Below are 25,502 nucleotides of genomic sequence, written 5' to 3'. Positions count from 1 at the left end.
AACACACACATACTCGTGACTTGAAAAGTTAATAGTGCGTGCCCAGGAACAAACCCTAGACCCCCTTGTTAGGGGAACTAGGCTATATAACCGCTCACCAATAGGTTAAACTAACTTCAAACATGGTTAAACTAACATTTTATGTTTGTTAAATTTAAATATGTGGACGCAAGTACGCCCACACATGGAGCCATGCCTTCGGGCCGGAGCACCCCAGTACCAACTCCTTCCATTTGATCGGATCCAAAGGCGGGCTGTTCGACTTGTGGACGATCCCAAACTAACCGGCTCGTTAGAAAGCCTGGAGACGTTAGCTCTCTTTGAGTGTTCTACCGCCTCTATAATGGAGGGGGGGGGGGGCTTTGAAGAGCTTTTTGACCTCATTCCACCCTACTTTTTCTACAACCGCACCACACCACACAATCATTTCACCCTCCACCTGGGTACTTCGATCGCCCGTTGTGCCAGATCCTATTTTCCAAACTGTGGAATCAACTCCCTTCGACGTCATTCCCATTAGATTACAACATGAATTTATTGAAGGGGCGGACCAACAAATTCCTGAAAGGCCGGCAACGCATCCGTGGTTCCTCTAGTACTGCAAATGTTCATGGGCGGCTGTAATCATTTAACATTAGGTGACCCGCCTGTTCGTTTGCTCGCCATCATTTTTATTATTAAAAAAATGATGAACTCAGCTTTCTGCCTACGATATAAAGATTATATCAAATGGGTAGGTATCAGTAGGTACCCTTATTATAAATGCGAAAGTGTGTTTGTTTGTTGGTTTGTCCTTCAATCACGTCGCAACGGAGCAACGGATCGACGTGATTTTTTTTATAGTTTAAGACTGGAAAGGGACATAGGCTACTTTTTATCCCGGAAAATCAAAGAGTTCCCACGGGATTTTTAAAGACCTAAATACACGCGTACGAAGTCGCGTCAGCTAGTACTACAATAAACGAAGACAAATAACGCCTAAGGACAGTCAACGCACAAACACTCATCATATAAGTCGTGTGTAGTGACAATCAATTAGATGGCAGTCGACAATTTATTAACACAGCGCGTTTGTTAGTTATAACTCAGTTCGAGTTATAAAGTCAAGTGCAGGATTTACGAGATTTGCTGGTAAGTTAATATAATATAGTTATTACAATTTAGATAGCCTAGTGGCTAGGACGTTCGCCTTCTAATCGGAGGTCGGGGGTTCGATCTCGGGCACGCATCTTTAACCTGCACATCACCCGCGCTCGCTCGCACCGGGTTAGCATGGGGGCTGTGCGGGTGTGCAGGGCGTCCCCACCCCGGTTGCCATCTCGACCTGTCGCGGACTATAGATGTGTAGCGTAGCAGACACGAACTGATTAATATTATGAATTTAATATTAATGTTTAGTTACTTACCTACACGCAATTAAACTACCTATTAGAACAGAATTAGATCAACTAATCATTGTTATAGAAATTTGATAGGTAGGTAATCAGCGTAATTAAATGCGACGATTTCGTGACGTAAATCGACTACTGCCTAATCACATGCTCGCTATTCGCCTTTAAAATGTCTGACTTATCAAAATACAGCCTAAACCGCTGGGGTCTAGAAATTTGAGGTGTAATGTCTCTCTATAACATGGCTTTTCCTGCATGTTTAGTAGTGGGAGGGCGGGCGGTGCATATCGTACTCTGCAGGTTGCACCATACAGATTCTCTTTTTCAGCGGTTTACAGCAAATTAACCTTTTGGTTCCCGGTTTAAATACAATCCCTGACCCACTGCTGAGAATATCCTCTCAGAATGAGAAGAATTAAGTCAAAATCCGCCACGCTGCGCTGGCCAAGTGCGAATTAGAAAGAAAGAAAGAAAGAAAAGACGTTTATTAATACAAATTATGCCACACATCACAACTTAAAGCTAAGAGCTGGTTGTTCCGGCGCTTCTTCCACCTGAGAACAAGCAAAAGAAGCGCCGGAACAAACTGTTATATTGTGTGGCACAACCCGAAAAAAGGGTCCCAGCTCAGCATTATGCTGTATGCCTTGTTGCACAAGGACATACAGCGCTGATTTTCAGCTGGTACCCTGAACCGGGTGACGCCACGGATTATAAACTAATGATAACTAAACTAATGATAACTAATAAAACACACGGAAACATAAAAAAATAATAAAATAAAAAATCACTAACTAACAACTATACTTATTAATGACTATACTAACACAGACTGTAACTATACTAGTTATTACTAAAACAAAGACTAAGCACACATACATAATTATATTATAGGTATATAAATATTATCTTAATATAAATGTTAACACCAACAACAACTAGTAGAGAACATTGATTGAATTTGATTCGCTCCAGCAATGCACGCGGCTGCAATTGCTTGTACAGTATGGCATAATATTATTGTGGATTGAACACTCGAAAAGAGCAACCGCCGAGTTTCTTGCTGGTTCTTCTCAGTAGGAACGGCATTCCGAACCAGTGGTAAATTAAATAATTTGACGATTCAAAAGCCCTTTCATTATGGAGAACTCTCAGGCGGCATGCAGGTTTCCTCGCGAAGTTTTCCTCCACTGTTAAAGCAAGACATATTTAAGTGTTTAAAATTAAAATGCACACTCAAAAAGTTACAAGTGCGTGCCCGGGAGCAAACCCCCGACCTCCCGAATAGTAGGCTCAAACTCGAACTCAAATTATTTATTCAGAATTGGTAAAATTTTACGCTTCCTGATTGTCATAAATTTTTATTTGTAAGATGATATGATATAGTGGTGATAATTAATACGTACTTAAAACTAAAGCTACGAGCCGCAAATCTTAACCACTAGGCTCTTCTTTCTTTTTTTTAATTTTTATTCAGACCCAAGTTCGCCCTTTACTGCAATTTCACCAGGTGGTAAGTGATGATGCAGTCTAAGATCGAAGCGGGCTAACCCGGGGTATGGCAGTTTTTTTAAACCCATGCCCCTTTGGTTTCTACACGGCATCGTACCGGAACGCTAAATCGCTTGGCGCCACACCTTTGCCGGTAGGGTGGTAACTAGCCACGGCAGAAGCCTCTCATATCTCAAGCGCAATATTGAATCTTGAATCAACTAATGACCCGACCCACCCGGCGGATCAACTAGAAAAAAAAATCAGTCCCAACTCCTAACATATAGCTTTCCAATACTTTGGTGACGTAAGTTGTAGGTATCTTACTCAAATCAATTATTTTCACAGGTCATTATGGTGCACCAAAATGTTCAAATTGGACTTGAAAATGTTCTCCCTAGTTTGGTAAGTAAGTATAACATGCTAATTAGGATTTATTTTGCTCTCAGCTATCTACTCTCACGGGATTAAAACCTGCGACATTTCACTGGCGAAGACATTTCCCTTGCGCGCTTTCCAGCGCTCTCCGTACAAATGTAGATATGTATTTATACATATAGTCCGCGACAGGTCGAGATGGCAATCGGGGTATGAGGCGGGGGGACAGATTGACGCTGGCGCTATTGTGGGACGCAACTTGCGTTGACACATTGGCCCCGTGTCATATCAGGGAGACAGCATCAAGACCGGGAGCCGCAACAGAAATAGCTGAAAACGGCAAGCGGCGCAAGTATGCCTCTCATATCGAGAGCTATACATTTATGTTCCGTTTGCCGTGGAGACCCTGGGGTCATAGAGAGCTAGTGCTTAAAGATATTTCACCGCGATAAATAGCCTCATCTGGTGACAGACGGGCTTGCTCATTTTTTGCGCAACGGATCAGCCTGGCTGTCCAGTGCGGAAATGCAGCCAGTAGTCTTGGCACCATTCTACGCGGGCATGATTTATATAGTAATTAGATAGATAAGTCTAGCTTTAAGTTTTATCTTAGTATAATTTAAATATATAAAAGGAAAATGTGACTGACTGACTGATTGACTGATCTATCAACGCACAGCTGAAACTACTGGACGGATCGGGCTGAAATTTGGCATGCAGATAGCTATTATGACGTAGGCGTCCGCTAAGAAAGGATTTTTGAAAATGCAACCCTTAAGGCAGTGAAATAGGGGTTTGGATTTTCTGTAGTCCACGCGGACGAGGTCGCGAGCGAGCTAGTAATCTAATATGTAAGTAAACGTATATATCCCCATAGGTACTTGCACGTACGTTTATTATATGTGCACAATTCCAGTGGAAGCATCTGGAAGATCTAAACTATATTACTCCAGAGCGCGTCCTGAATTTAGATTGCGCCATTCCCTCCGAACTGAACTGAGCCACTTTGCATGCATATGCTAACCATGCAGAATGCATGGAATTATCAATAACCTATTTGTCTTTGTATTATAACGACAACTCTGTAGCATTAGGTGCGTAGATATGTACTACCTATTTGCGAAATGGAAATTCTAAGGGCGTTTGTGCAGTAATCCGTGAAATCACGGATTCCGTAAAAATACGGTTCGAATGAGTAGGTACGTATTTGTATAACGACTAATTCGAAGAATCACGAATACGAGCCGAATTCGGATGAGTGCACAAACGCTCTAACTCGCAAGTTCAGAGTTCGTTGAATATTTTCTCAGTAAGTAGTTATTATTGTAAAAATCATAATTAGGTAGGTAACCCGTATAGAACTTTGTTGAAAACTCCCCATATTTGTCTTTCTCAACAATTTGGTATTTTTGTAACGTATCTACCCTTAACTATTTAGAGTTTTATGTGTTTTAATTAAAATGTTATATCACTTGCTTTAAAACGGTGAAGGAAAACATAGTGAGGAAACCTGCACAACTGAGCAGGCGTTTTTTTTAATACTTAAGTATTTTATTTCTCAGAATGCTAGTGATGCTAGCAACGTGCCGAATGGATCAGCCACGGACGAGCGTAAGGGCAACGTTACTTACGGCATCGACGACGCCCCGCCGTGGTACCTCTGCATATTCCTCGCTTTACAGGTACTTTCCTATTGTACTCTCAGAATGCTAGTGATGCTAGCAACGTGCCGAATGGATCAGCCACGGACGAGCGTAAGGGCAACGTTACTTACGGCATCGACGACGACGCCCCGCCGTGGTACCTCTGCATATTCCTCGCTTTACAGGTACTTACCTATTGTATTCTCAGAATGCTAGTGATGCTAGCAACGTGCCGAATGGATCAGCCACGGACGAGCGTAAGGGCAACGTTACATACGGCATCGACGACGCCCCGCCGTGGTACCTCTGCATATTCCTCGCTTTACAGGTACTTACCTATTATATTCTCAGAATGCCAGTGATGCTAGCAACGTGCCGAATGAATCAGCCACGGACGAGCGTAAGGGCAACGTTACATACGGCATCGACGACGCCCCGCCGTGGTACCTCTGCATATTCCTCGCTTTAGGTTTAAAGACTTTATTTTCTCAAAAAAGAACAAAAGTTCACTTACATGAGAACAATTTTTAACATGAATATAGAAGAAAACATTATTTAAGATACGGTGAATTTATACAATAATAAAACTTATATATATTTTAAAACTATAAGTGTTTGACAATATTTTTTTAATTTTTCTTTAACTTTTGGAAAAGACTTTTCGTTAAAAATGTCTTTCGGCAAGTTATTATATAGTAGCACTCCCTCAAACTGTATAGTTTTCACCCCACAATTAGTCCTAGCTTTAGTTAATTGTAGTTTATGTTTGTTTCGTGTACCATGTTTATGAGATTTTGTCTTAAAAGTGATTTGTGTATGTACGGACTCTGAGTATTTACAGCTTTACAGGTACTTACCTATTGTATTCTCAGAATGCCAGTGATGCTAGCAACGTGCCAAATGGATTAGCCACGGACGAGAGTAAAGGGCGTTCTTAGAAGCAGTGTATAATATAATTAATTTCTAAATTGTCTCTAAATGTCTTTCTACATGGAAATGGACTAACTTGAAATCTGTTTGAATTTTTTTTCTAGCACTATCTGACGATGATCGGTGCAATAGTAGCCATCCCCTTCATCCTGTGCCCCGCGCTGTGTATGGAGGAGACCGATCCAGACCGATCCAACATTATCTCTACTATGATATTTGTCACAGGTAATAACAATTTAATGTGGGCTCTTCTCAGACATGGATAGAGATTATACACGTGTTTAGTCGACGTTAGCTCGACTAGTTTCGAACCCTGCAGTCTCAACCGCGACGCGTGCGCAAACTGAGTCCCTGTGAAAAAGGACCCCGAATGGGTTCGAAACTAATCGAGCTAACGTCGACTGAACACGTGAGTAAAGCCGTGTGTGAGACATGTATAATAGAAATAATGGATAGAGATTTAAAAATCTTACACACCTAGTTAGGTAGGTATCTACTTTTCCATAGTTTACTTACTGTTAATACCTAATCATCATAATGAAATCGTTTGTTGGCTTAGATAATACGCGCGTTTCCGAGATACACAGAGTTTGTTATCACTCATAATTAGCATGATCTTGTCTCGTCGTAATCCTGCATTGAACCCGCAATAAAAATCATTTTGTTTTACTTTGTATAATGTACTCAGCGGGCGATGGAGAGAGCTATGCTTGGAGTTTCTCTACGTGATCAAATCAGAAATGAGGAGATCCGTAGGAGAACTAGAGTAACCGATATAGCTCAACAGGTTACGAAGCTGAAGTGGCAATGGGCAGGGCACATAGTTCGTACGACCGATAGACGTTGGGGTCCCAAGGTGCTGGAATGTTGGATTCCGTACTACAGTCGTATTTTTTCGACATTTTGCACGATAAATCAAAACTATTCGGCATAAAAATAAATAGAAATCTGTTTAAGAATGTACAGGTAAAGCCCTTTCATATGATATCCCACTTGGTATAGTAATCTTACTTTGATAAGTAAAAATAGCAATATTTGTTCATGAACACATTTTAAATTTTTTCTTGTGATGTAACAACAAATTCACGGTTTTTAGATTTTTCCTCTCATGTCTGCTATAAGACCTACCTTCCTGCCAAATTTCATTATTCTAGGTCAAAGGTTATTTTTTTTTTTTATTATTTATAAAATAATGATTGAAGATAGTTGGTTGTTCTAGGAGTACCACCTACTTACGACACTCAATACAATGCGGGATGGAATATAAAACTATGACCCTCATAGTCATAATATTTCCTATTCCGTGATTTCAGTCCATTTTAGCGGAAATTGATAATTTTGGGCAAAAAGAATAAAGCAAAAAATAAAAAGCTAAAATAAATTTGGAGGTGCTGGGATTTGAACCCAGGACTTTCAGCATGCGAAGCAGACACTCTACCACTGAGTTACACCCCCGATGCAAGAAGTGTCGAAATTACTTAGCGTACTCTACAATTTACAAATAGGTAGTATTCATTCTAGAATATATTTTCAAATAAGATTTACTCGGAAATAAAATCCAAAAAGCTCTGGCCCCTTGATACCGAAGCTTTTTCAAAACATTTCAAAGTAAACTAAACTTTTAGAGCACGTAACGTCGTACCTATTGTTTGTGTGGAAATCGCTTCTTTTTAATTTTGGTTCACACTAATTGTAGCTATGCATTATGATCTAGTAGAAAAAAAACATACACTCACACATACACACACATACATATGTTGTGAATCACCTACTAGGTATTTTTACTAGTTAATTGACTTTTATATTTTCATATTATTATATTATTATTGTAAAGTTTGTTTAAATTATCAAACGTACTGTTATAAATTTATAATTAATATCTATTTAAGTAATCTGTAAAAATTGTAATCCTATTTGGACTTATTTTCAGTCTGTTATTATGTAAAATTATATTGTATATATCGCTGTTGATTGCAAAAAAACGAATAAAATAAAATAAAACTCAAAAACATTATTGGAAATAAATAAAATTATTTATTATTTGTTGATAAGTACATATAGGTAGGTAGGTAGGATGGGTTGATATGACTGATGATCTTTTCTTACGAGATTTTTATTATTATTGCAGGTCTAATAACTTGGCTCCAATGTACGTTCGGTTGTCGTCTACCAATTGTCCAAGGCGGTACCATATCGTTCCTAGTCCCAACGCTGGCCATCCTTAACCTGCCTGCGTGGAAATGTCCGGCGCCTGACGTGCTAGCCGTGATGTCCGGGGAGGAGAGACGGACGGTGTGGACCAGTAGGATGTGTGAATTGTCCGGGGCTATTGCTGTGTCCGCCCTGTTTCAAGTCATTGGCGGTAAGTGATCCAATCCAATCGAAAGCCAATCGTTAAAAAAAATCGGTCAAGTGAGAGTCAGACTTGCGCACCGAGAGTTCAAAATTTTAAAATAAGGGTGTAAAAATAAAAAATCCTACCATGCTTCATCTTTCGGCAGGGTATTTCGGCATCATCGGCTCATTGCTCCGGTTCGTCACACCACTGACCATCGCCCCAACAGTGGCGTTAGTGGGACTGACGCTGTTCGACCACGCGGCTGACGCGGCGTCCCAGCAGTGGGGTATAGCCGCTGGGTAACTTTGACATTATTATTACACTAGCTGATACCCGCGACTCCGCGTGGAATTAGGTTTTTGAAACTGTGGGAACTCTATGATTTTCCGGGATAAAAAGTAACCTATGTCACTCTCCAGGTCTTTATCTATACCCATGCAAAAAATCACGTCAATCCGTAGCACCGTTGCGACGTGATTGAAGGACAATCCAACAAGCAAACAAACCAACAAACAAAAACACTTTCGCATTTATAATAAGGGTACCTACTGATTATTAGCTTATACCCGCGACTGCGCCCGCGTGGACCACACCAATTTCAAACCCCTATCTCACCCCTTTAGGGGCTTGAATTTTCAAAAACCCTTTCTTAGAAAAATAAAATAAATGATTAAAAATAAATAATAAATTATTTAAAAATAAATGATGATAAATAATGAATGTAGGTCAAATAACACAGGGTTGAGCGAAGGCCCTCGCGCTCTAACATGTTTTCTGGTAAGTTGTAGATTTTCGCGTTCTGAGAAGAAAATGCTTGCGTAAATAGGGCACGTGAAAGTTCTTATGAAGAACCAACCACCTTATATTCTAGGAGATATGTGTTCAGTAGTGGGCCGGCGAATGGCGATGGGTTGATCATAAAGGACTATAAAAATAAAACTATAGGGTCATCTGTCGGTAGGTAGTTTGTTGTTCAATTTTCCACCCTGACTAAGTTGGAAACCAGAATACCTTTTCGTTGATTAAAAAATAAACTAGTAATGAATCATACTTGTCATCCACCTAAAACCGGCCAAGTGCGAGTCAGGCTCACGCAACGGAGGTTCTTTACTAGTCGTATTTTTTGACATTTTGCACGATAATTCAAAACTACGATGCATAAAAATAAACAAAAATTTGTTTTAAAATGCACAGGTCTCTTTCATATGATACCCCACTTGATATAGTCATCTTACTTCGAAAATTGAAAATACTAATTATTAGTTCACGACCACAATTAATTTTTTTTTGTGTGATGTAACGTTTTCAGATTTTTCCCCAAATGTCTGCTATAAGACCTACCTACTTGCCAAATTTCATGATTATAGGTCATCGGGAAGTAACCTGTAGGATTCTTGACAGACCGACAGACAGAGACAACAGAGTGATCCTATAAGGGTTCCGTTTTTCCTTTTGTTGAGGTACGGAACCCTAAAAAAATCTAGATAGGTACTTAGGTAAAAGTAATTTACCTATGTAGCAGCATAAAATATTCTGAAATGTAATTATGCAGAATTAACTAAGCAATGACCTGAAGATCGATCCCAGCGGGTTTACAGGGAAGCAATTAGTCCGACGGGGAGGGAACACAGAATTCTAAGTCGGGTCATAGAAACGGTATATCGGCTATCTTTCATATCAGGACAGGTGTCGCCGATTTTTAGAATAGAATACAATAAGGTATTGGACTGCAGTAATAAAACGATATGTATTTTAGGGTTCCGTACCTCAAAAGGAAAAACGGAACCCTTATAGGATCACTTTGTTGTCTGTCTGTCCGTCTGTCTGTCAAGAAACCTACAGGGTACTTCCCGTTGACCTAGAATCATGAAATTTGGCAGGTAGGTAGATGTTATAGCTGACATTTGGGGAAAAATCTGAAAACCGTGAATTTAGGATTAGATCACACAAAAAAAATTAAATTCTGGTCATGAACTTAGTATTTTTAACTTTCGAAGTGAGTGACTATATCAAGTGGGGTATCGTATGAAAGGTCTTCACCTGTACATTCTAAAACAGATTTTTATTTATTTTTATGCATCATAGTTTTGAATTATCGTGCAAAATGTCGAAAAAATACGACTGTAGTACGGAACCCTCATTGCGCGAGCCTGACTCGCACTTGGCCGGTTTTTTTAATGCCGATAGTTTATGGGGCCAGAATTTATTGTTACAGAGAATAATTAAAAAAAAATGATTTTTATTTATTTTTAACATACTTACAGGCAGAGAGAACATAGACGTTTGACAGGAGTAAAGACAATGCAACACCATAGACAAACCACCTACTCTATAATGCTTCGTTTACACTTCCAACACGGCATGCGTATGGCATGCGTGTTCGAAAAGCGTTTATGACCTAAACAAGGCGTAAAGCACTAAATTTTTTAACATAAAAAATATTTTCCCGCAGAAATTAGGTACCTACTCTATGACGAAGTATAAAATACAGGTAGATATTCAAATACTTTCTTTATGTGTATTTTTTTTTGTTTAATAAATAAAAATATAATAATAAAAAAATAAAATATAATAGGTACAATAATAAAAACAAAGAAAATAAAAACAAAAACAGTTAAACTAGTTGAATCCGGATTTATAGTTATCATTCGCATTTGCGTCTAGGTACGTCGCAGCTTTCGTACCGCGCAGCCATGGGGCTACCGTCGGCGACAGATGCGACGACGACAGCGGCGGCGACATGAAGGACTGCGGCGACGAATTCGGCGACGCGAGCCACAGCCGGGGACGACGCGAGCAGCGCATTCCTCTAGCCAGCAATTTCAGCTTATTGCTAACCAGCTTCGTCCCATTACTCTTCAAAAGCCCTAACGCGACGTCATCCGTAAGGATGGACTCCACGACCAGCTCCTTCGGCAGCAGCACGCTGCGGAGAGCAGCTTGCTGGTCTTTGAACTGCGTCGACAACGTAGCTACATGCTTGTTTGTTGTTAGATGCAAAAACTTAATTGGGAAAAGTCTACCGGGGCCACAAGATGGGCCATCTGCATTTTGAGCCATGTTTTCAAATTTCTTTAATAGTAAATACCAAATTTTACACGAAAACCAAGAAAATCAACTGATAATTTTAACCAATTTGAATTTGTCAAAAAATGTCAAAATGTAAACAACTTAAATTTTAAATTTTTAATAAATAATAAACAATAATAATCCCTGGCTCCCAAACTATTTCCTGGAAAGGATTCCCTGTGCTTATGTGAACCCAGTTTTATATCCGAAGTGATAATTCTCAAGTTGATAGATAAAAATACATAAACAGCATAACAATCCCTGGTGACTGCGATTCCTCAGGAGCCCTGTGAATAGCGCGGGTCGTATGGTCATTTATAACCAATAACCACATTTGTTTATTTGGAGGAGTCCTTTATGAACAGCATCGATGTATGAGCTTGTGAAGTTTAAAAAGGATATGGAGTTGGCTGAGCTCAATCTACTAAGTCGTATACCTATATAATGCATCATCCGCAGTTCCTGAATCACTATAGTTTAGGAGTGCTGTACCTTTTAACTCAACCTGATTTTTTTCATATTTTCTATTTTATTTTTTTTAGTTTTTATTTGTACATATTATAGTTTATTTAGTTTTATGCCTTATTTAAGTACGCCGTTCAATGGAACAGAGTTACTCGAGTGTCCTATTTGTTGTGACGGCAAATTATATAAGGGCCAAAGGGGCCTTAATATTCACAAAAGCCGTCGCCATATACCCAACACCTTACAGACAGATCAGATCTCAGATCATACAGCAGTGGGTATTTCCTCTATATGTTCTGTTGATGGACCCTCGGATAGCTCTCCTTTGTGGGTAAGGCTCGCATCCCTTAAACGCGGGGTCAAGACCGTTAAACGCATCCCTAGAGGGGCCCGACCTTCAGTGGCTCGCAGTCTCGCAGAGTGCGTGGCTAAGGTCACGTCAGAGAATACTGTAGAGGCATGGGAGCATTTATTGACATTCCCATACCGAGTTTTTAATATTTCATCTCATATCAATAAAAATTGTTCGCTAACCAAAATAATTAAACAAAACATAGATAGTAGAAATATCCCTATAACCATAGACAGTAAAAATAAACAATTTTATGATTCCCACTCATCCATTTCAAAGTTAATTGAACAAAAAGTCAGTGATGGGAATGTTAAAAATGCTGCCAAATTGCTTTTCTCTGACGATGTCTTGGCCAATGACTCATCCGAGACTTTAGCCGCTCTAAGGGATAAACATCCCCAGTCCCAGATTCCTGCACCCTCCTTTGATCCTACAAAGCGTTTTAGAGCTTCCGAAGATAGCGTACGGTCGGGAATCTTCGGATTTCCTAACGGCTCTGCTGGGGGTTTGGATGGCCTATCGCCGCAGCATTTGAAGGATTTGATCGGTCCTCCTTCAGGTGAAGAAAGTAAATCACTTGTGAGAGAGCTGACCGGTCTCATCAATCTGATGCTGTCTGGTCAGGTGCCACAACAGGTTGTGCCCGTTCTATATGGTGGCTCTGACCAAAAAGGATGGTGGTATCCGTCCTATTGCAGTCGGTGGCACTTTTCGCAGATTAGCTTCAAGGATTTGCTGCCGACTGTTGAAGGACAAAACATCGGCCATCCTTAAACCCAAAAACTCGGTTTTGGTATCAGGGGAGGTTGTGAGGCTGCAGTGCACGCAGCTAGAACGTTTTTAAATACTAAGGATTATGACGTCTTTGTTAAGATTGACGTGCGTAATGCTTTTAATTCGGTCGACAGAGGAGCCATGTTAAGTGAAATTCAAAAACAGATCTCAGAAATTTTAGAGTATATGTGGCAATGTTATGGCTCCCCTTCAAAACTAATGTATGGGGAAAACGTTCTCGATTCTGCAGTGGGTTGTCAGCAGGGTGATCCTCTTGGTCCCGCAATTTTCAGTTTGACTATTAATCCAATAATCTCGAATCTAAATTCAAAATTTAATTTATGGTACCTCGATGATGGTTCTTTGGGAGGAAATGCTTCGTCAGTACTTCAGGATTTAGACATTTTAATTAAAAAATTCAGCGAAATAGGCCTTTCGCTGAATTTCTCAAAATGTCAGGTATACATCCCAGATTCTGTTCCCTTGAATGAAAAGACCATTTTAATAAACAGCTTAAATTCTTTAATACCTAACATCTCTACCATTTCAAAAAAGGATTTAACGCTTCTTGGTGCCCCTATATTTGATGACGCATTTTCTTCCCTCCTAAATTCTAAATTAGATAATTTTAATAAATTTTCGCATCGTCTTTTAGATATAAACCCACACATGGCCTTGTATATTTTACGTTTATGTTTATTTGCTCCTAAATTCATGTATTTATTGCGGTGCAGTCCCTTTTGGAAATACCCTTCTTTGATTTCGGTCCTAGACGTGTCACTTAAAGACACTCTTGGCAAAATTCTAAATTTACAATTCGATGACCGCACCTGGACCCAAGCGAGCCTACCTGTGAAATACGGGGGCCTAGGCATACGGTCCATTTCAAGCATTGCGCTTCCGGCTTTCTTATCTTCTGCTTCTGGCTCTATCACTCTCATCAGTCAGATCCTTAATCTGACCAGTCCGACTGATGTTGTGGTGGAGAGTCTTGCGGAGGCCAAGTTGGCTTGGAGTGCGTCTTGGCCTGGTAAAGATTATCCTATTGCTGTGGAATGTCAGGGCCTTTGGGACAAACCGCGTGTTATCTTGACACACGCGGACCTAGTAGCGCAGTGTACCTCGGCTACGGATAAAGCCCGAATTTTGGCGGTATCCGAAAAGGAGTCGGGTCACTGGCTACACGCTCTGCCATCTCATAGCTTGGGGACGATTCTCGACCAGACAGCGCTTCGTGTGGCCGTTTGCCTACGCTTGGGAATCAAGGTATGTGAGCCTCATTATTGCCCTTGCGGCAGCCCCGTGGATCGGTTTGGTCACCATGGACTCAGTTGTATTCGGAGTGCAGGCCGCTTATATCGACATGGTGCTATTAATGATATAGTCCGTCGCGCTCTGGCCACTGCCTCAGTCCCAGCTCAGCTAGAACCTTCCGGCTTGTTCAGGGATGACGGCAAAAGGCCAGATGGGATGACTATAGTACCATGGTCGATGGGGCGTGCGCTGGTGTGGGATGCGACCTGCGTCGACACGTTGGCAGCGTCCCATTTATCGGGCACGTGCCAAAAAGCGGCTGCAGCAGCCGAGTCAGCTCAAGAGCTTAAGCGCCGTAAATACTCAGTCATTAGTAAGGACTATGTATTTGCGGCGCTTGCGTTTGAGACTCTGGGCCCATGGTCATCGGACACGAAAGCTTTTATTAACGTCGTTTCCCAAAAGCTGATCCACGCGTCTGGTGACCCAAGAGCTGGTGCTTATTTCGCTCAACGGTTGAGCCTTGCCGTTCAGCGAGGTAATAGCGCCAGTGTTTTGGGCACAATGCCCATAAATGACCATTTGGACGGCGTATATTTTTTGTAAATATAAATTTTTTAGTGATAAGTTTTTCTGTATGTATATACTATATATAGTTTTTTTTTGTTGTTTTATCAATACTTTCTTGTACCTATTACAATCACTACCACTATTATAAATGCGAAAATGTGTTTGTTTGTTGGTTTGTCCTTCAATCACGATCGACGTGATTTTTTGCATGGGTATAGTTTAATAGCTGGAGAGTGACATAGGCTACTTTTTATTCGGGAAAATCAAAAAGTTCCTACGGGATTTAAACGAGGAAACGACGGTAGTTAACTATTAAACTGCTACAGTTAAAACTAGCGCGAAAGCGGGCGGAGGTCAAAGGTCATCGGCTGAACGACTATCGATCTTATCCCCTCGATAATTGGATTACTTATTGTACTTATATGTGTGGTACTTAACTGCAACAATAATGTATGTACCTACATATTTCATATTCTTCTTCTATAGGTAATACTTATATAAAAGGAAAAGCTGACTGACTGACTGATTGATCTATCAACGCACAGCTCAAACCTTGGACGGATCGAGCTGAAATTTGGCATGCAGATACTTAGCTATTATGACGTAGACATCCGCTAAGAAAGTATTTTTGGAAATTCAACCCCTAAGGGGGTGAAATAGAGGTTTGAAATTTGTGAAGTCCACGCGGACGAAGTCGCGCGCATAAGCTAGTTGTCCTATAAATAGTAAAACACGCCATTCTCACCAATCGATAGAGCACCTGTGGACATGTGAGAAACTTTAAATATAACAGAGCCAGTGGGACAGGCACCTGGGACGAGAGGCCGTTGCCATGGCGACCGGGCGCCGCTCAACAAGTAGCGTGTTATCGATTCACCTGCATCTCCAGCATCCGTGCAGGCGAACATGTTAACTTTATGTTACACGCTTAGGATCAAGATACATTGGAGAATAGAATAGAATAGAATAGAACGTTTTTTTATTCATAAACTTTTTACAAGTGCTTACGAATAGTCAGGTAGTTTTAATTTACCACTGGTTCGGAATGCCGTTCCTACCGAGAAGAACCAGCAAGAAACTCTTCCATTATGATAGATGGTAGATGATATTATGATTTTGTTCCAGAACATTCATTTTGCTCACGATCTTCTCTCAATGCATGGGTGAGGTGAAGATCCCGACTCCCGTGTGGAAGCGAGGAGTTGGCTGCACTGTCATATGGTTCCCACTATTCAAACTCTTTCCGGTAAGCTCAATAGGTTTATTATAGACTAGCTGATAGCGTTCGCGTGGAATTAAGTTTTTTGAAAATCCCGTGGGAACTCTTTGATTTTCCGGGATAAAAAGTAGCCTATGTCACTCTCCAGGTCTTTATCTATACCCATACAAATCACGTCAATCCGTTGCAACGTTGCGACGTGATTGAAGGACAAACCAACAAACAAACACACTTTCGCATTTATAACAAGGGTACTGATAGGACTTATTTCATCTAGGAGTCATCATTATCATCATGAGCAATCTATCGCCGGCACACTACAGAGCACGGGTCTCCTCTCAGAGTGAGAAGAGTTTTGGTCATAGTCTACCACGCTGGCCAAGTGCGGATTGGCAGACTTCACACACCTTTGAGAACCTAATGGAAAACTCTTAGGTATATGAAGGTTTGCGCACGTTGACTTCCTTCACCGTCAAAGCAAGTGATATTTAAGCTGTTTTCAGGTACTCCTTACAATAGCGATAATGTGGGTAGTCTGCGGCGTCCTCACCGCTACAGACGTGTTCGAGAGCGGCCATCCTGCCAGGACAGACCTCAAGCTGAATGTCATCGAGGACGCGCCCTGGTTCCGCATACCTTATCCAGGTTACAAATATGTTACTTAATGAGGAATTTTTCCTCTTTAGTGGTGGTAGTATTTAGCGCCATCTATGAAAATTTTATCGAACGTTGGCTAGAAACTTTCTCATTACTATTGCATGATGGTGTTACTTAAGAGTTATTTTAATACTAATAAAATGAATCGATTACAACACAAAAATTATTTTCCAATAAATTTTTTTGATTTTTTTTCCAAAATTTCCAGCTCTTGGATCACCGATAGACTCATTACTCAAGTATTTGATTTGTTTATCTTTTTTGGTATAGGTCAGTGGGGTGTGCCGACTGTGAGCGTGGCTGGCGTGCTGGGCATGCTGGCCGGCGTGCTAGCCTGCACCGTCGAGTCTATCAGCTACTATCCCACCACTGCAAGGATGTGTGGTAAGTATCGCCGTATTGCTTCCACATGATACAAAATAAGGTAATATCCAGAAACGGTGGCGTTTTGCCGATTTTCAGCAACTCATTAGTCACGTCCCAGAGGCGGATTATCCCTAGGGCAAACTAGGCACGTGCCTAGGGGCGCGAGGCTACGAAGGGGCGCAGGTGATCATGTAGAGTTCCATTACCTGGCCTACCTAATTATCCCTACTAAGTAATATTATCTTGAAGTGACCGAAACTGCCTCTTCTTTAATATAGAAAAGTGTCATGACGTGATGTTCTTCACTCGTCCACATAAATAAATGAAATCACCAACTACCAGCTATGCAATGAGACGATTCCTCGTTCTTTCGAAGTTAGTAAAACTTTTAATATGGCTGTTCGAGGGGCGCCTATGAGGTGCTTGCCTAGGGTGCTCTTGACATTTATTCCGCCTCTGCGTAGACCTATGTCCAACAGTTGACGTCTATCGGTTGATAATGATGATGATGACTCTATGCTATATCCCGAAGAACTCTCTCTTCACAAATCGTTGGCGGTGGTTTTTTTGCTGCCGAAAATAAAAAATACGCTTGTTTCAGCGGCACCGCCTCCACCTCTTCACGCCATCAATCGAGGTCTTGGCACCGAAGGCCTGGGTACCATGCTAGCTGGTCTATGGGGCTCGGGTAACGGTACTAACACCTTCGGAGAGAACGTTGGTGCTATTGGAGTTACTAAGGTAAGAAGAAGTGCTGGCTCGTTTTTTACGCAACGGATCAGCCAGGCTGTCCAACGCGGAAATACAGCCAGTATTTTTGGCACCATTCCACGCGGGCATGATTTGGGTTTTATTGTATTACTAGCTATGATGCCTGCGACTTCGTAGGTACGCATGGATTTAGGGTTTTAAAAATCTCGTGAGAACTCATTGATTTCCCGGCATAAAAAGTAGCCTATGTCACTCTCCAGGTCTTTAACTATACCCATGCAAAAAACCGGCCAAGTGCGAGTCAAACTCGCGCACCGAGGGTTGCGTACTCAAGTATTATTTCGACATTTTGCATGATAAATCAAAAACTATTATGCATAAAAATAAATAAAAATCTGTTTTAGAATATGCAGGTGCCCTTTTTATACGATACCTACCCCACTTGGTATAGTTGACTTACTTTGAAAATTGAAAATACTAATTAATTATTTGTTCATGAACAAATAATTAGTATTTTCAATACGCAGTTATTGAGGAAATTGTTCTTATATCATTGTTATAAGTTGTTGTTACTTACTTACCTACTTGTTCCTCTAAATCTGCTATTGATTTGGTAAATAAATTGTAAATACAATAATATTTAGCCACGAGGCGCGTTGCGAATTGTTCAACTGAAATAGCTTTTCAACAAAACACCGAACGTCACGGGAAATAATTACATAAATTACTGTAAACATTGAAAACTTGATTGACACGTTGTTGCTGTGAACTAACTCCATGCTACGAATGTTAAAATACGGTATTTGCCTATGTCAAAAATAAATTATTTCTCAGTGATTATTAAATAGAGGGTCTTCCAAAATACGGAACCCTTATAGGATAACTTTACCTACAGCGTACTTCACGTTGACCTAGAATCATGAAATTTGGCAGGTAGGTAGATCTTATAGCAGACATTCGGGGAAAAAACTGAAAACCGTGAGTTTGTGGTTACATCACACAAAAAAAAATTGTGGTCATGAACTAATAATTAGTATTTTCAACTTTCGAAGTGAGTGACTATATCAAGTGGGGTATCATATGAAAGGTCTTCACCTGTACATTCTAAAACAGATTTTTGTTTATTTTAAGCATCATAGTTTTTGAATTATCGTGCAAAATGTCGAAATAATACGACTGTAGTACGGAACCCTCGTTGCGCGAGTTTGACTCGCACTTGGCCTGTTTTTTTATTGATAATACAATTGATGAAAGCAGTAACAAAGTTGCGTGGAAAGTTCGTTGGCTCTTAGATTATTTTTAAGTACGACATCATCTTTATCATGATATTTAAATTTTTTATCATTGACTAAGAAGTAAGACTTAGATTTGATTTATTGATCGTTAACGTATAAGTCTTATTTTGGTCTCGTGATAAGGTGGGGTCCCGGCGCGTCATCCAATGGGCGGCAGGGCTGATGGTGCTGCAGGGCGTGGTGGGCAAGTTGGGGGCAGTGTTCATCATCATCCCGCAGCCGATCGTGGGCGGCCTGTTCTGCGTCATGTTCGGCATGATCTCAGCATTTGGTGAGCATTTAATAGGTAGAGAGCCGGTATTGGGAATATCTACCCTCATCTGTTATTTTATTGTGATAGATAATAATATGGTAGACTAGCTGATGCCCGTGACTTTGTCCGCGTAGAATTTGGTTTTTTTTAAATACCTTGGGAACTCTTCGAGAACTTTTTGGGAACTCTTAGGTTACCTAGCTAAATAAAAATCATGATATTAAATTATTCTCGTTAATAATTCGAATCCCATAAACTATCGCTATACAAAAAATCACTTCATTTTATTACTACAGTCCAAGACCCTATTAGGGATCGAAGGATTCATTTTTTAAGAAACTCTTCATCATCATCATGATCAACCCATCACCGGCTCACTACAGAGCACGGGTCTCCTCTAATAGTGAGAAGGGTTTTGGGCATAGTCTACCACGCTGGCCATGTGCGGATTGGTAGACTTCACAGTTCACACACCTTTGAGAACATTATGGAGAACTCTTAGGCATGCAGGTTCCTTCACCGTTAAAGCAAGTGATATTTAATTACTTAAAACGCACATAACTCCGAAAAGTTAGGAGTGCGTGCCCGGGATCGAACCCGCGACCTCCAATTAGAAGGCGGACGTCCTAACCTAGGCTATCACAGCCTTTTTTAGATGTTTGAAGAAACTCTTAGGATGTTTTAATTAATCTGCAGTATAATGGTAGTATCCCTCACTCCAGGTCTGTCAGCTCTCCAGTACGTGAGCCTGAACAGCTCCCGGAACCTGTACATCATCGGCTTCAGCCTGTTCTTCCCGCTGGTGCTGACGCGCTGGATGTCGGCGCACAGTGGGCTCATACACACCGGCATCGAGGCGTTGGACGCCGTGTTACAGGTCATGGTGGCAAGAGCCCTGTTGATCGTATCTTTTTTTTAAATTCAGATACAAGTTAGCCCTTGACTGCAATCTCACCTGGTGGTAAGTGATGATGCAGTCTAAGATGGAAGCGGGCTAACCTGGAAGGGGTATGGCAGTTTTTGTTAAAACCATTTTGGTTTCTACACGGCATCGTACCGGAGTGCTAAATCGCTTGGCGGCTAGGTTCCGGCTTTAATTCCTGGTAGGGGAAATTTGGAATTTTATAATTTCTAAATTTTCTCTAGTATGAGTCTGGTGGGAGACTTCCGCCATAGCTTGTTACCAAAGCAAAGCCATGCCGCCAGGCGGTTTAGCGTTCCGCTACGATCGCGTGTAGAAACCAAAGGGGGTTTAATGAAAACTGCCTCACTCCTTTCAGGCTAGCTGGCTTCCATCTTGGACTGCATCATCACTTACCACCAGATGAGATTGCAGTCAAGGGCTAACTTGTATCTGCATTAAAATCAATCAATTTAATTTTAAATACAATTTTGTAATTATTCAGGTGCTGCTGTCAACTTCTATCCTAGTTGGCGGGATAGTAGGCTGCTTGCTGGATAATTTAATACCGGGTAAAATTTTACACATTCATACATTTTTCCATTTACTTTGGAAGCTTATTCACACTTCGGGATATAAATTATATTATAGTCTGATCAATATTGGCATTCCCATTTTACTAAAAATTGGTACGAATATTGGGAACGCTAATATTGACCGTTAATAATGTATTTAATTATATCCCGTAGTCTAAATATATGTATGTATAAATGGAAAAGGTGACTGACAGATCTATCAACGCACAGTACTGTACGGATAGGGCTGAAATTTGGCATGCAGATAGGATAGCTATTATGATGTAGGCACGCGCTAAGAAAGGATTTTTGAAAATTCAACCCCTAAGGGGGTGAAATAGGGATTTGAAATTTGTGTAGTCCATGCGGACGAAGTCGCGAGCATAAGCTAGTGTGAAATAAGTTAAATTTACTTCATTATTTAAATCAGCTACTTCGATGAGAAATCCTAAAAATGTCGCTAATATAATACATGCACGAAGTAATTGATCACGCTAGTTAATTAGCCATGAAAAACGCCTGCTATTTTAACAACCCCACACCAAAGATGTTTAGACTTTATAAATGATAGACAGGATAAAGCTTCTTTCTACTTCATCGACTCAGCAACCCAAAGAAGACCTTATCTTCCGGAAAATAGAGTTTGATTAACTCAAAACCTTTTGAGTACTTAAAGAGGACATAGGATTGTCCTCTTTAAGTACTCAAAAGGTTTCTTTTTACCCCAAATCTAATAAATTATTTATTAATTGTAAACTAAAAGATATTCTGAATTTTAGACTAAAGTACAGTACTGGGCAGAAAGTTATGTATATCGACATTAAGAAGGAGATAGCATATTTGTAGAGCATTGCCTCTGTCCTTGAGACTGACAAAACGTCATATACCTAGGTATGAGCACAGAATATATAATAGTATGACAGAGACAACGCTAAAATGTCATTCTAAAAAAAATGACAAACTGTGTCTATCCATTTCATATTACATTAGTAAGAGGAGGATGCAAATACTTTAAAATTATATGTGCTCAGAATCAGTACCATTAAAAAGAAAAATTATGAAGTTTGAAATTCCAATAAAAAAGTGAAGAGAATATTCCCAATATCGGCTCGACGCTTCATGTAAATCTCTTTGCCCCTTACAGTTTATTTGCTTTTGTATGGGCTCTGCGAGTATAACAACACTTGCTAATAGCTTGTTAGCGGTCGGGGGTTACATGTTCTGCATACTTGACGATGGGGTGCGGCCATAAGAATACCGTTCACATAGCTGCTGAAAACTTTTATGAGTCCCGCAAATACGGTATTTGACAACTAAGTAGTCAAATCAGTAACTTTTTATCAAACGTCAAAACGCGCACTTAGTATGCGATATTCTATGAAGTACTGGAATGTGACGTCACATCATAATGACGTACTTTTTTTAGTTTAATCGATTATTTAATATGGTTATCACACTTAAAACTAACAAAGGACTTGGATTTTACGTATTTTGGAAGACCCTCTTTTTAGTAATCACTGAGAAATAATTTATTTTTGATGTAGTCAAATACCCAATTGCTATTGCGCTGGAACCTTGTCTCATTAGCATCGAATTGACGTCCTTTTGACGTCAGCCGAAATAAAAATATACCAACAGCTCGAAACTTCAGTCTGGTGCTGACGTCACTAAAATGGCGGCCACGCGTATTAGCAGTTTGCGTGACTCATAGCCGGTATATTATTACGGTTGCAGTATGGAGCTTTTTGACCTCATTTCACCCTTCTTTTTCTACAACCGCACCGCGCGCCACCGTAATCAATTTCACTCTCACCACATGGGTGTCTGGTGCACTTCGACCGTCTGTTGTGCCAGATTCTTCTTTCCACGCACGTGCAAACTGTGGAATCAATCCCATCGGCGGTGTTCCCACTAGACTACAACATGGGGTTATTCAAGGGGCGGATCAACAAATTCCTGAAAGGCCGGCAACGCATCGGCAGATCCTCTGGTGCTACAAATATCCATGGGCAGCGGTAATCACTTAACATCAGGTGGGTCACCTGCTCGTTTTTCCCCCAAAATCTGTGAACTATAGGACTAAGACCTAAGTACATAGAAGCGCGCGCACTGAGGAATTAATTCCGCACCGGATTTTGCTAGATTTAAAATAATGCATACGGAATACGACATCTTGTTTAATTAGAATTTATTTGAATAGCAACACAGAGTAAACGTTGGTCTGTAGCGAACCTTAGAGAACATCACAGGTCAACGTTTACTCTGTGTTGCTATTCAAATAAATTCTAATGAAACAGGATTATTTTATTTTATTTATTAGGAACACACACAATACATTAATTTAACACAAAATACGACACTTATAGACAAACACAGGCTGATAAATGTATCTATAAAATGTGTACACAGCATTTGCAAAATATCTAGACAAATAAAAAGAACTTAACTAACTACTTAACTAAACAAACTAACTACTTAATTAAGTTACTTAGGAGATGAACCCACCGTAAAATGATAAGAGCTTTTTTTGAATGCAGTAGCTGAGTCATGAAATATGTCCTTGCCAGGTATCTTTTTTGATATTTCGTTAAATTTTGCACATATACGCATAATTGGGGCTTGATTTCCTAGATGAGATTTGGTGAAAGGTATATGGAAGATTTTTGGGGATATAAAACTGCGGGAGTGTCTATGTGGAACAGATAAGGATATTCGATTGAGAACGTTACTACATTTAACTTTAATGTAGTAACTAAATTAATTAAATTAGTTTAATTTAATTTAAGGATGTCGTATTCCGTATGCATTATTTTTCCCGACATAGATATATTTTTCCCGACATAGATATATTTTTCCCGACATAGATATATTTTTCCCGACATAGATATATTTAGTAACTTCCAGGTACGGAGGAGGAGCGAGGTCTGGCCGCGTGGGCGAAAGAGATGTCCTTGGAAGCGATGGGTGCGAACGAGCAAGGAGATACCTATGACTTCCCAGTGGGAATGTCCCTTATACGAAGGTTAAACCTGCCTATTTTAAACGCTTTCTTAACCAACTTTACTAATCTTTAGCTTTATTAACCAACTTCATAAAAGGAGGAGGTTCTCTTACTTTCTACATCTAAGCCTACTAATTTGTACAGCATCCTTACCTTCTCGGATGCCGGGAAGGCAAGAATGCTGTTTCATGTTCCTATGTTCAGAAGATTTACCTACTGTAAAAAATCCGATCTTTCAGCTTCGTTCCGGAAGCATTCAACCATTTTATGCAGTACGTCCTCCACTGTATCGCACTCTGAACAGTTAGGAGGGACCTTGCCCATGAACGCTGCGAATATTATGTCTGGATCGAAGTCTAGACTCTAGGTGCTATTACCATTTACCACCTCGGTCCTACTCATATTGGGATTCAGAAACCAAAATAATTTATTTTTAACTAGATGATGCCCGCAACTTCGTCTGAGTGGATTTAGGTTTTTAAAAATTCTGTGGGAACTCTTCAATTTTCCGGGATAAAAAGTAGCCTATGTCCTTCCCCGGGATGCAAGCTATCTCTGTACCTACCAAATTTCGTCAAAATCGGTTGAACGGTTGAGCCGTGAAAAGCTAGCAGACAGACAGACAGACAGACAGATAGACAGACAGACACTCTTTCGAATTTATAATATTAAGTATAGATGTAGTCAAATACCCAATACCTCCCTTACAGATGGAAGTGGACACAATACCTGCCCTTCATGCCGACCTACCAAGCCGGCAAGTTCAGCGCGCTGTTCCGCAGGACAAAGCATAGCTGAAATACCTACTTTATGACGAACATTCCATGTACCTACCTACCCGACAGGTAGATCTCTCATCTCAAAGGTTGCCTGGTAGAGATTGCTGTGAGCAATAAGGCCGCCTTTGCATACAATTATTTTTTAGTTTTAGTTTTTTTGTAATAGTTATGTAATATTTTTTTTTGTGTGCAATAAAGTATTTCTATCTATCTATCTCGAATAGCATCGTAATATTTGAGATGTAAAGTCAAACTAGAAATAAAAGTCGGGATTTCTTTATTGTTGGTAATACATACAGGATGTAACCAGAACGGTGGCAAAAACGAAGACGGGTAATAGTACTGATGATCAGTGATAAAAAACGTGAAAAAAAAACGCGAAAAAAAACCTATATTTTGTAAAATTTCACGATATATTGCGAATAAAACATCTGACTGACGCTAGTCAACGAACGTTCCGAAAGTAGGTCACTCGGTGTCAATGCCGCATCGTAGATGGGGCATTGACCCGAGTTTTGCACACTATACATTGCGGGTTTGAAAAATACTAAATCACTTAAACTACAAAATGAGGCAAATGGTTCTGGTATTGGATTGTGTTAAGGTAGTATAACAATAACGCTAAGTTTTTGCTCGCGTTCTAGTTACACCTGTATATTTTTGATGGTTACCTTTAGATAAATGGATTTTTTTTTTTTTAATTGTTGATGGTACAAGTTTTAAGAAAGCGAGCGTTTAAAAGTACTATTTGAAGAAATAAATATTTCATGTTGTTCAAATTGTTAATATGTTAATATTGTTTTTAAACTAAGTAAGTAGATCAAAAGAATAGTATAAGTAGCATGAAAATAGGTCAATGAATTTTTATTTTGTACTTAAACATAAATGTAGCTTATCTCCATAAATCTTAAATAATAATTTGTAAGTACTTAGAATATTTTCAGTCCGTACTGTAAAATAAAAATAAAATAAAAGAACTTTAATTGTCTGCTTTGTTTTAAATATTGTTTATACACATTTTAATTATTATCAACATGTGTTTTTATATGGGTCCCAGACCTGAAATAAAATATTTTTATTTTATTTTTTA

General features: G+C 39.9%; 2 protein-coding genes and 1 non-coding gene across 4 annotated transcripts; 2 read left to right on the top strand and 1 right to left on the bottom strand.

Moving 5' to 3' along the window:
* Positions 1-983: 983 nt before the first annotated feature.
* LOC117987679 (solute carrier family 23 member 2) lies at positions 984-25,502 on the top strand. 2 transcript variants are annotated; one of them, XM_034974709.2, is made up of 15 exons: positions 984-1,131; positions 3,231-3,287; positions 5,112-5,231; positions 5,938-6,058; positions 7,962-8,195; positions 8,335-8,470; positions 15,781-15,901; positions 16,378-16,519; positions 16,802-16,915; positions 17,499-17,638; positions 19,027-19,174; positions 19,879-20,033; positions 20,563-20,629; positions 23,537-23,654; positions 24,344-25,502. In XM_034974709.2, exons 2-15 carry the CDS (start codon positions 3,237-3,239, stop codon positions 24,429-24,431), a joined length of 1,755 nt encoding a protein of 584 aa, XP_034830600.1. In that variant the 5' UTR covers positions 984-1,131; positions 3,231-3,236; the 3' UTR covers positions 24,432-25,502. The 2 variants fall into 2 exon arrangements, with proteins under 2 accessions (XP_034830600.1, XP_069358662.1); XM_069502561.1 differs by lacking the exon at positions 984-1,131 and adding an exon at positions 2,446-2,467.
* On the bottom strand, positions 7,217-7,288 carry TRNAA-CGC (transfer RNA alanine (anticodon CGC)). Its single transcript has one exon. It is a non-coding gene; the product is annotated as a tRNA-Ala (tRNA).
* Positions 12,958-14,706, top strand: LOC138403161 (uncharacterized). The gene has a single exon (XM_069502564.1). It carries the CDS (start codon positions 12,973-12,975, stop codon positions 14,689-14,691), a length of 1,719 nt encoding a protein of 572 aa, XP_069358665.1. The 5' UTR covers positions 12,958-12,972; the 3' UTR covers positions 14,692-14,706.

Source organism: Maniola hyperantus, chromosome 13 (genome assembly GCF_902806685.2).
Source record: "Maniola hyperantus chromosome 13, iAphHyp1.2, whole genome shotgun sequence".
Classification (NCBI taxonomy): Eukaryota; Metazoa; Arthropoda; class Insecta; order Lepidoptera; family Nymphalidae; genus Maniola; species Maniola hyperantus.
This window is presented reverse-complemented; position numbering and strand designations above follow the sequence as displayed.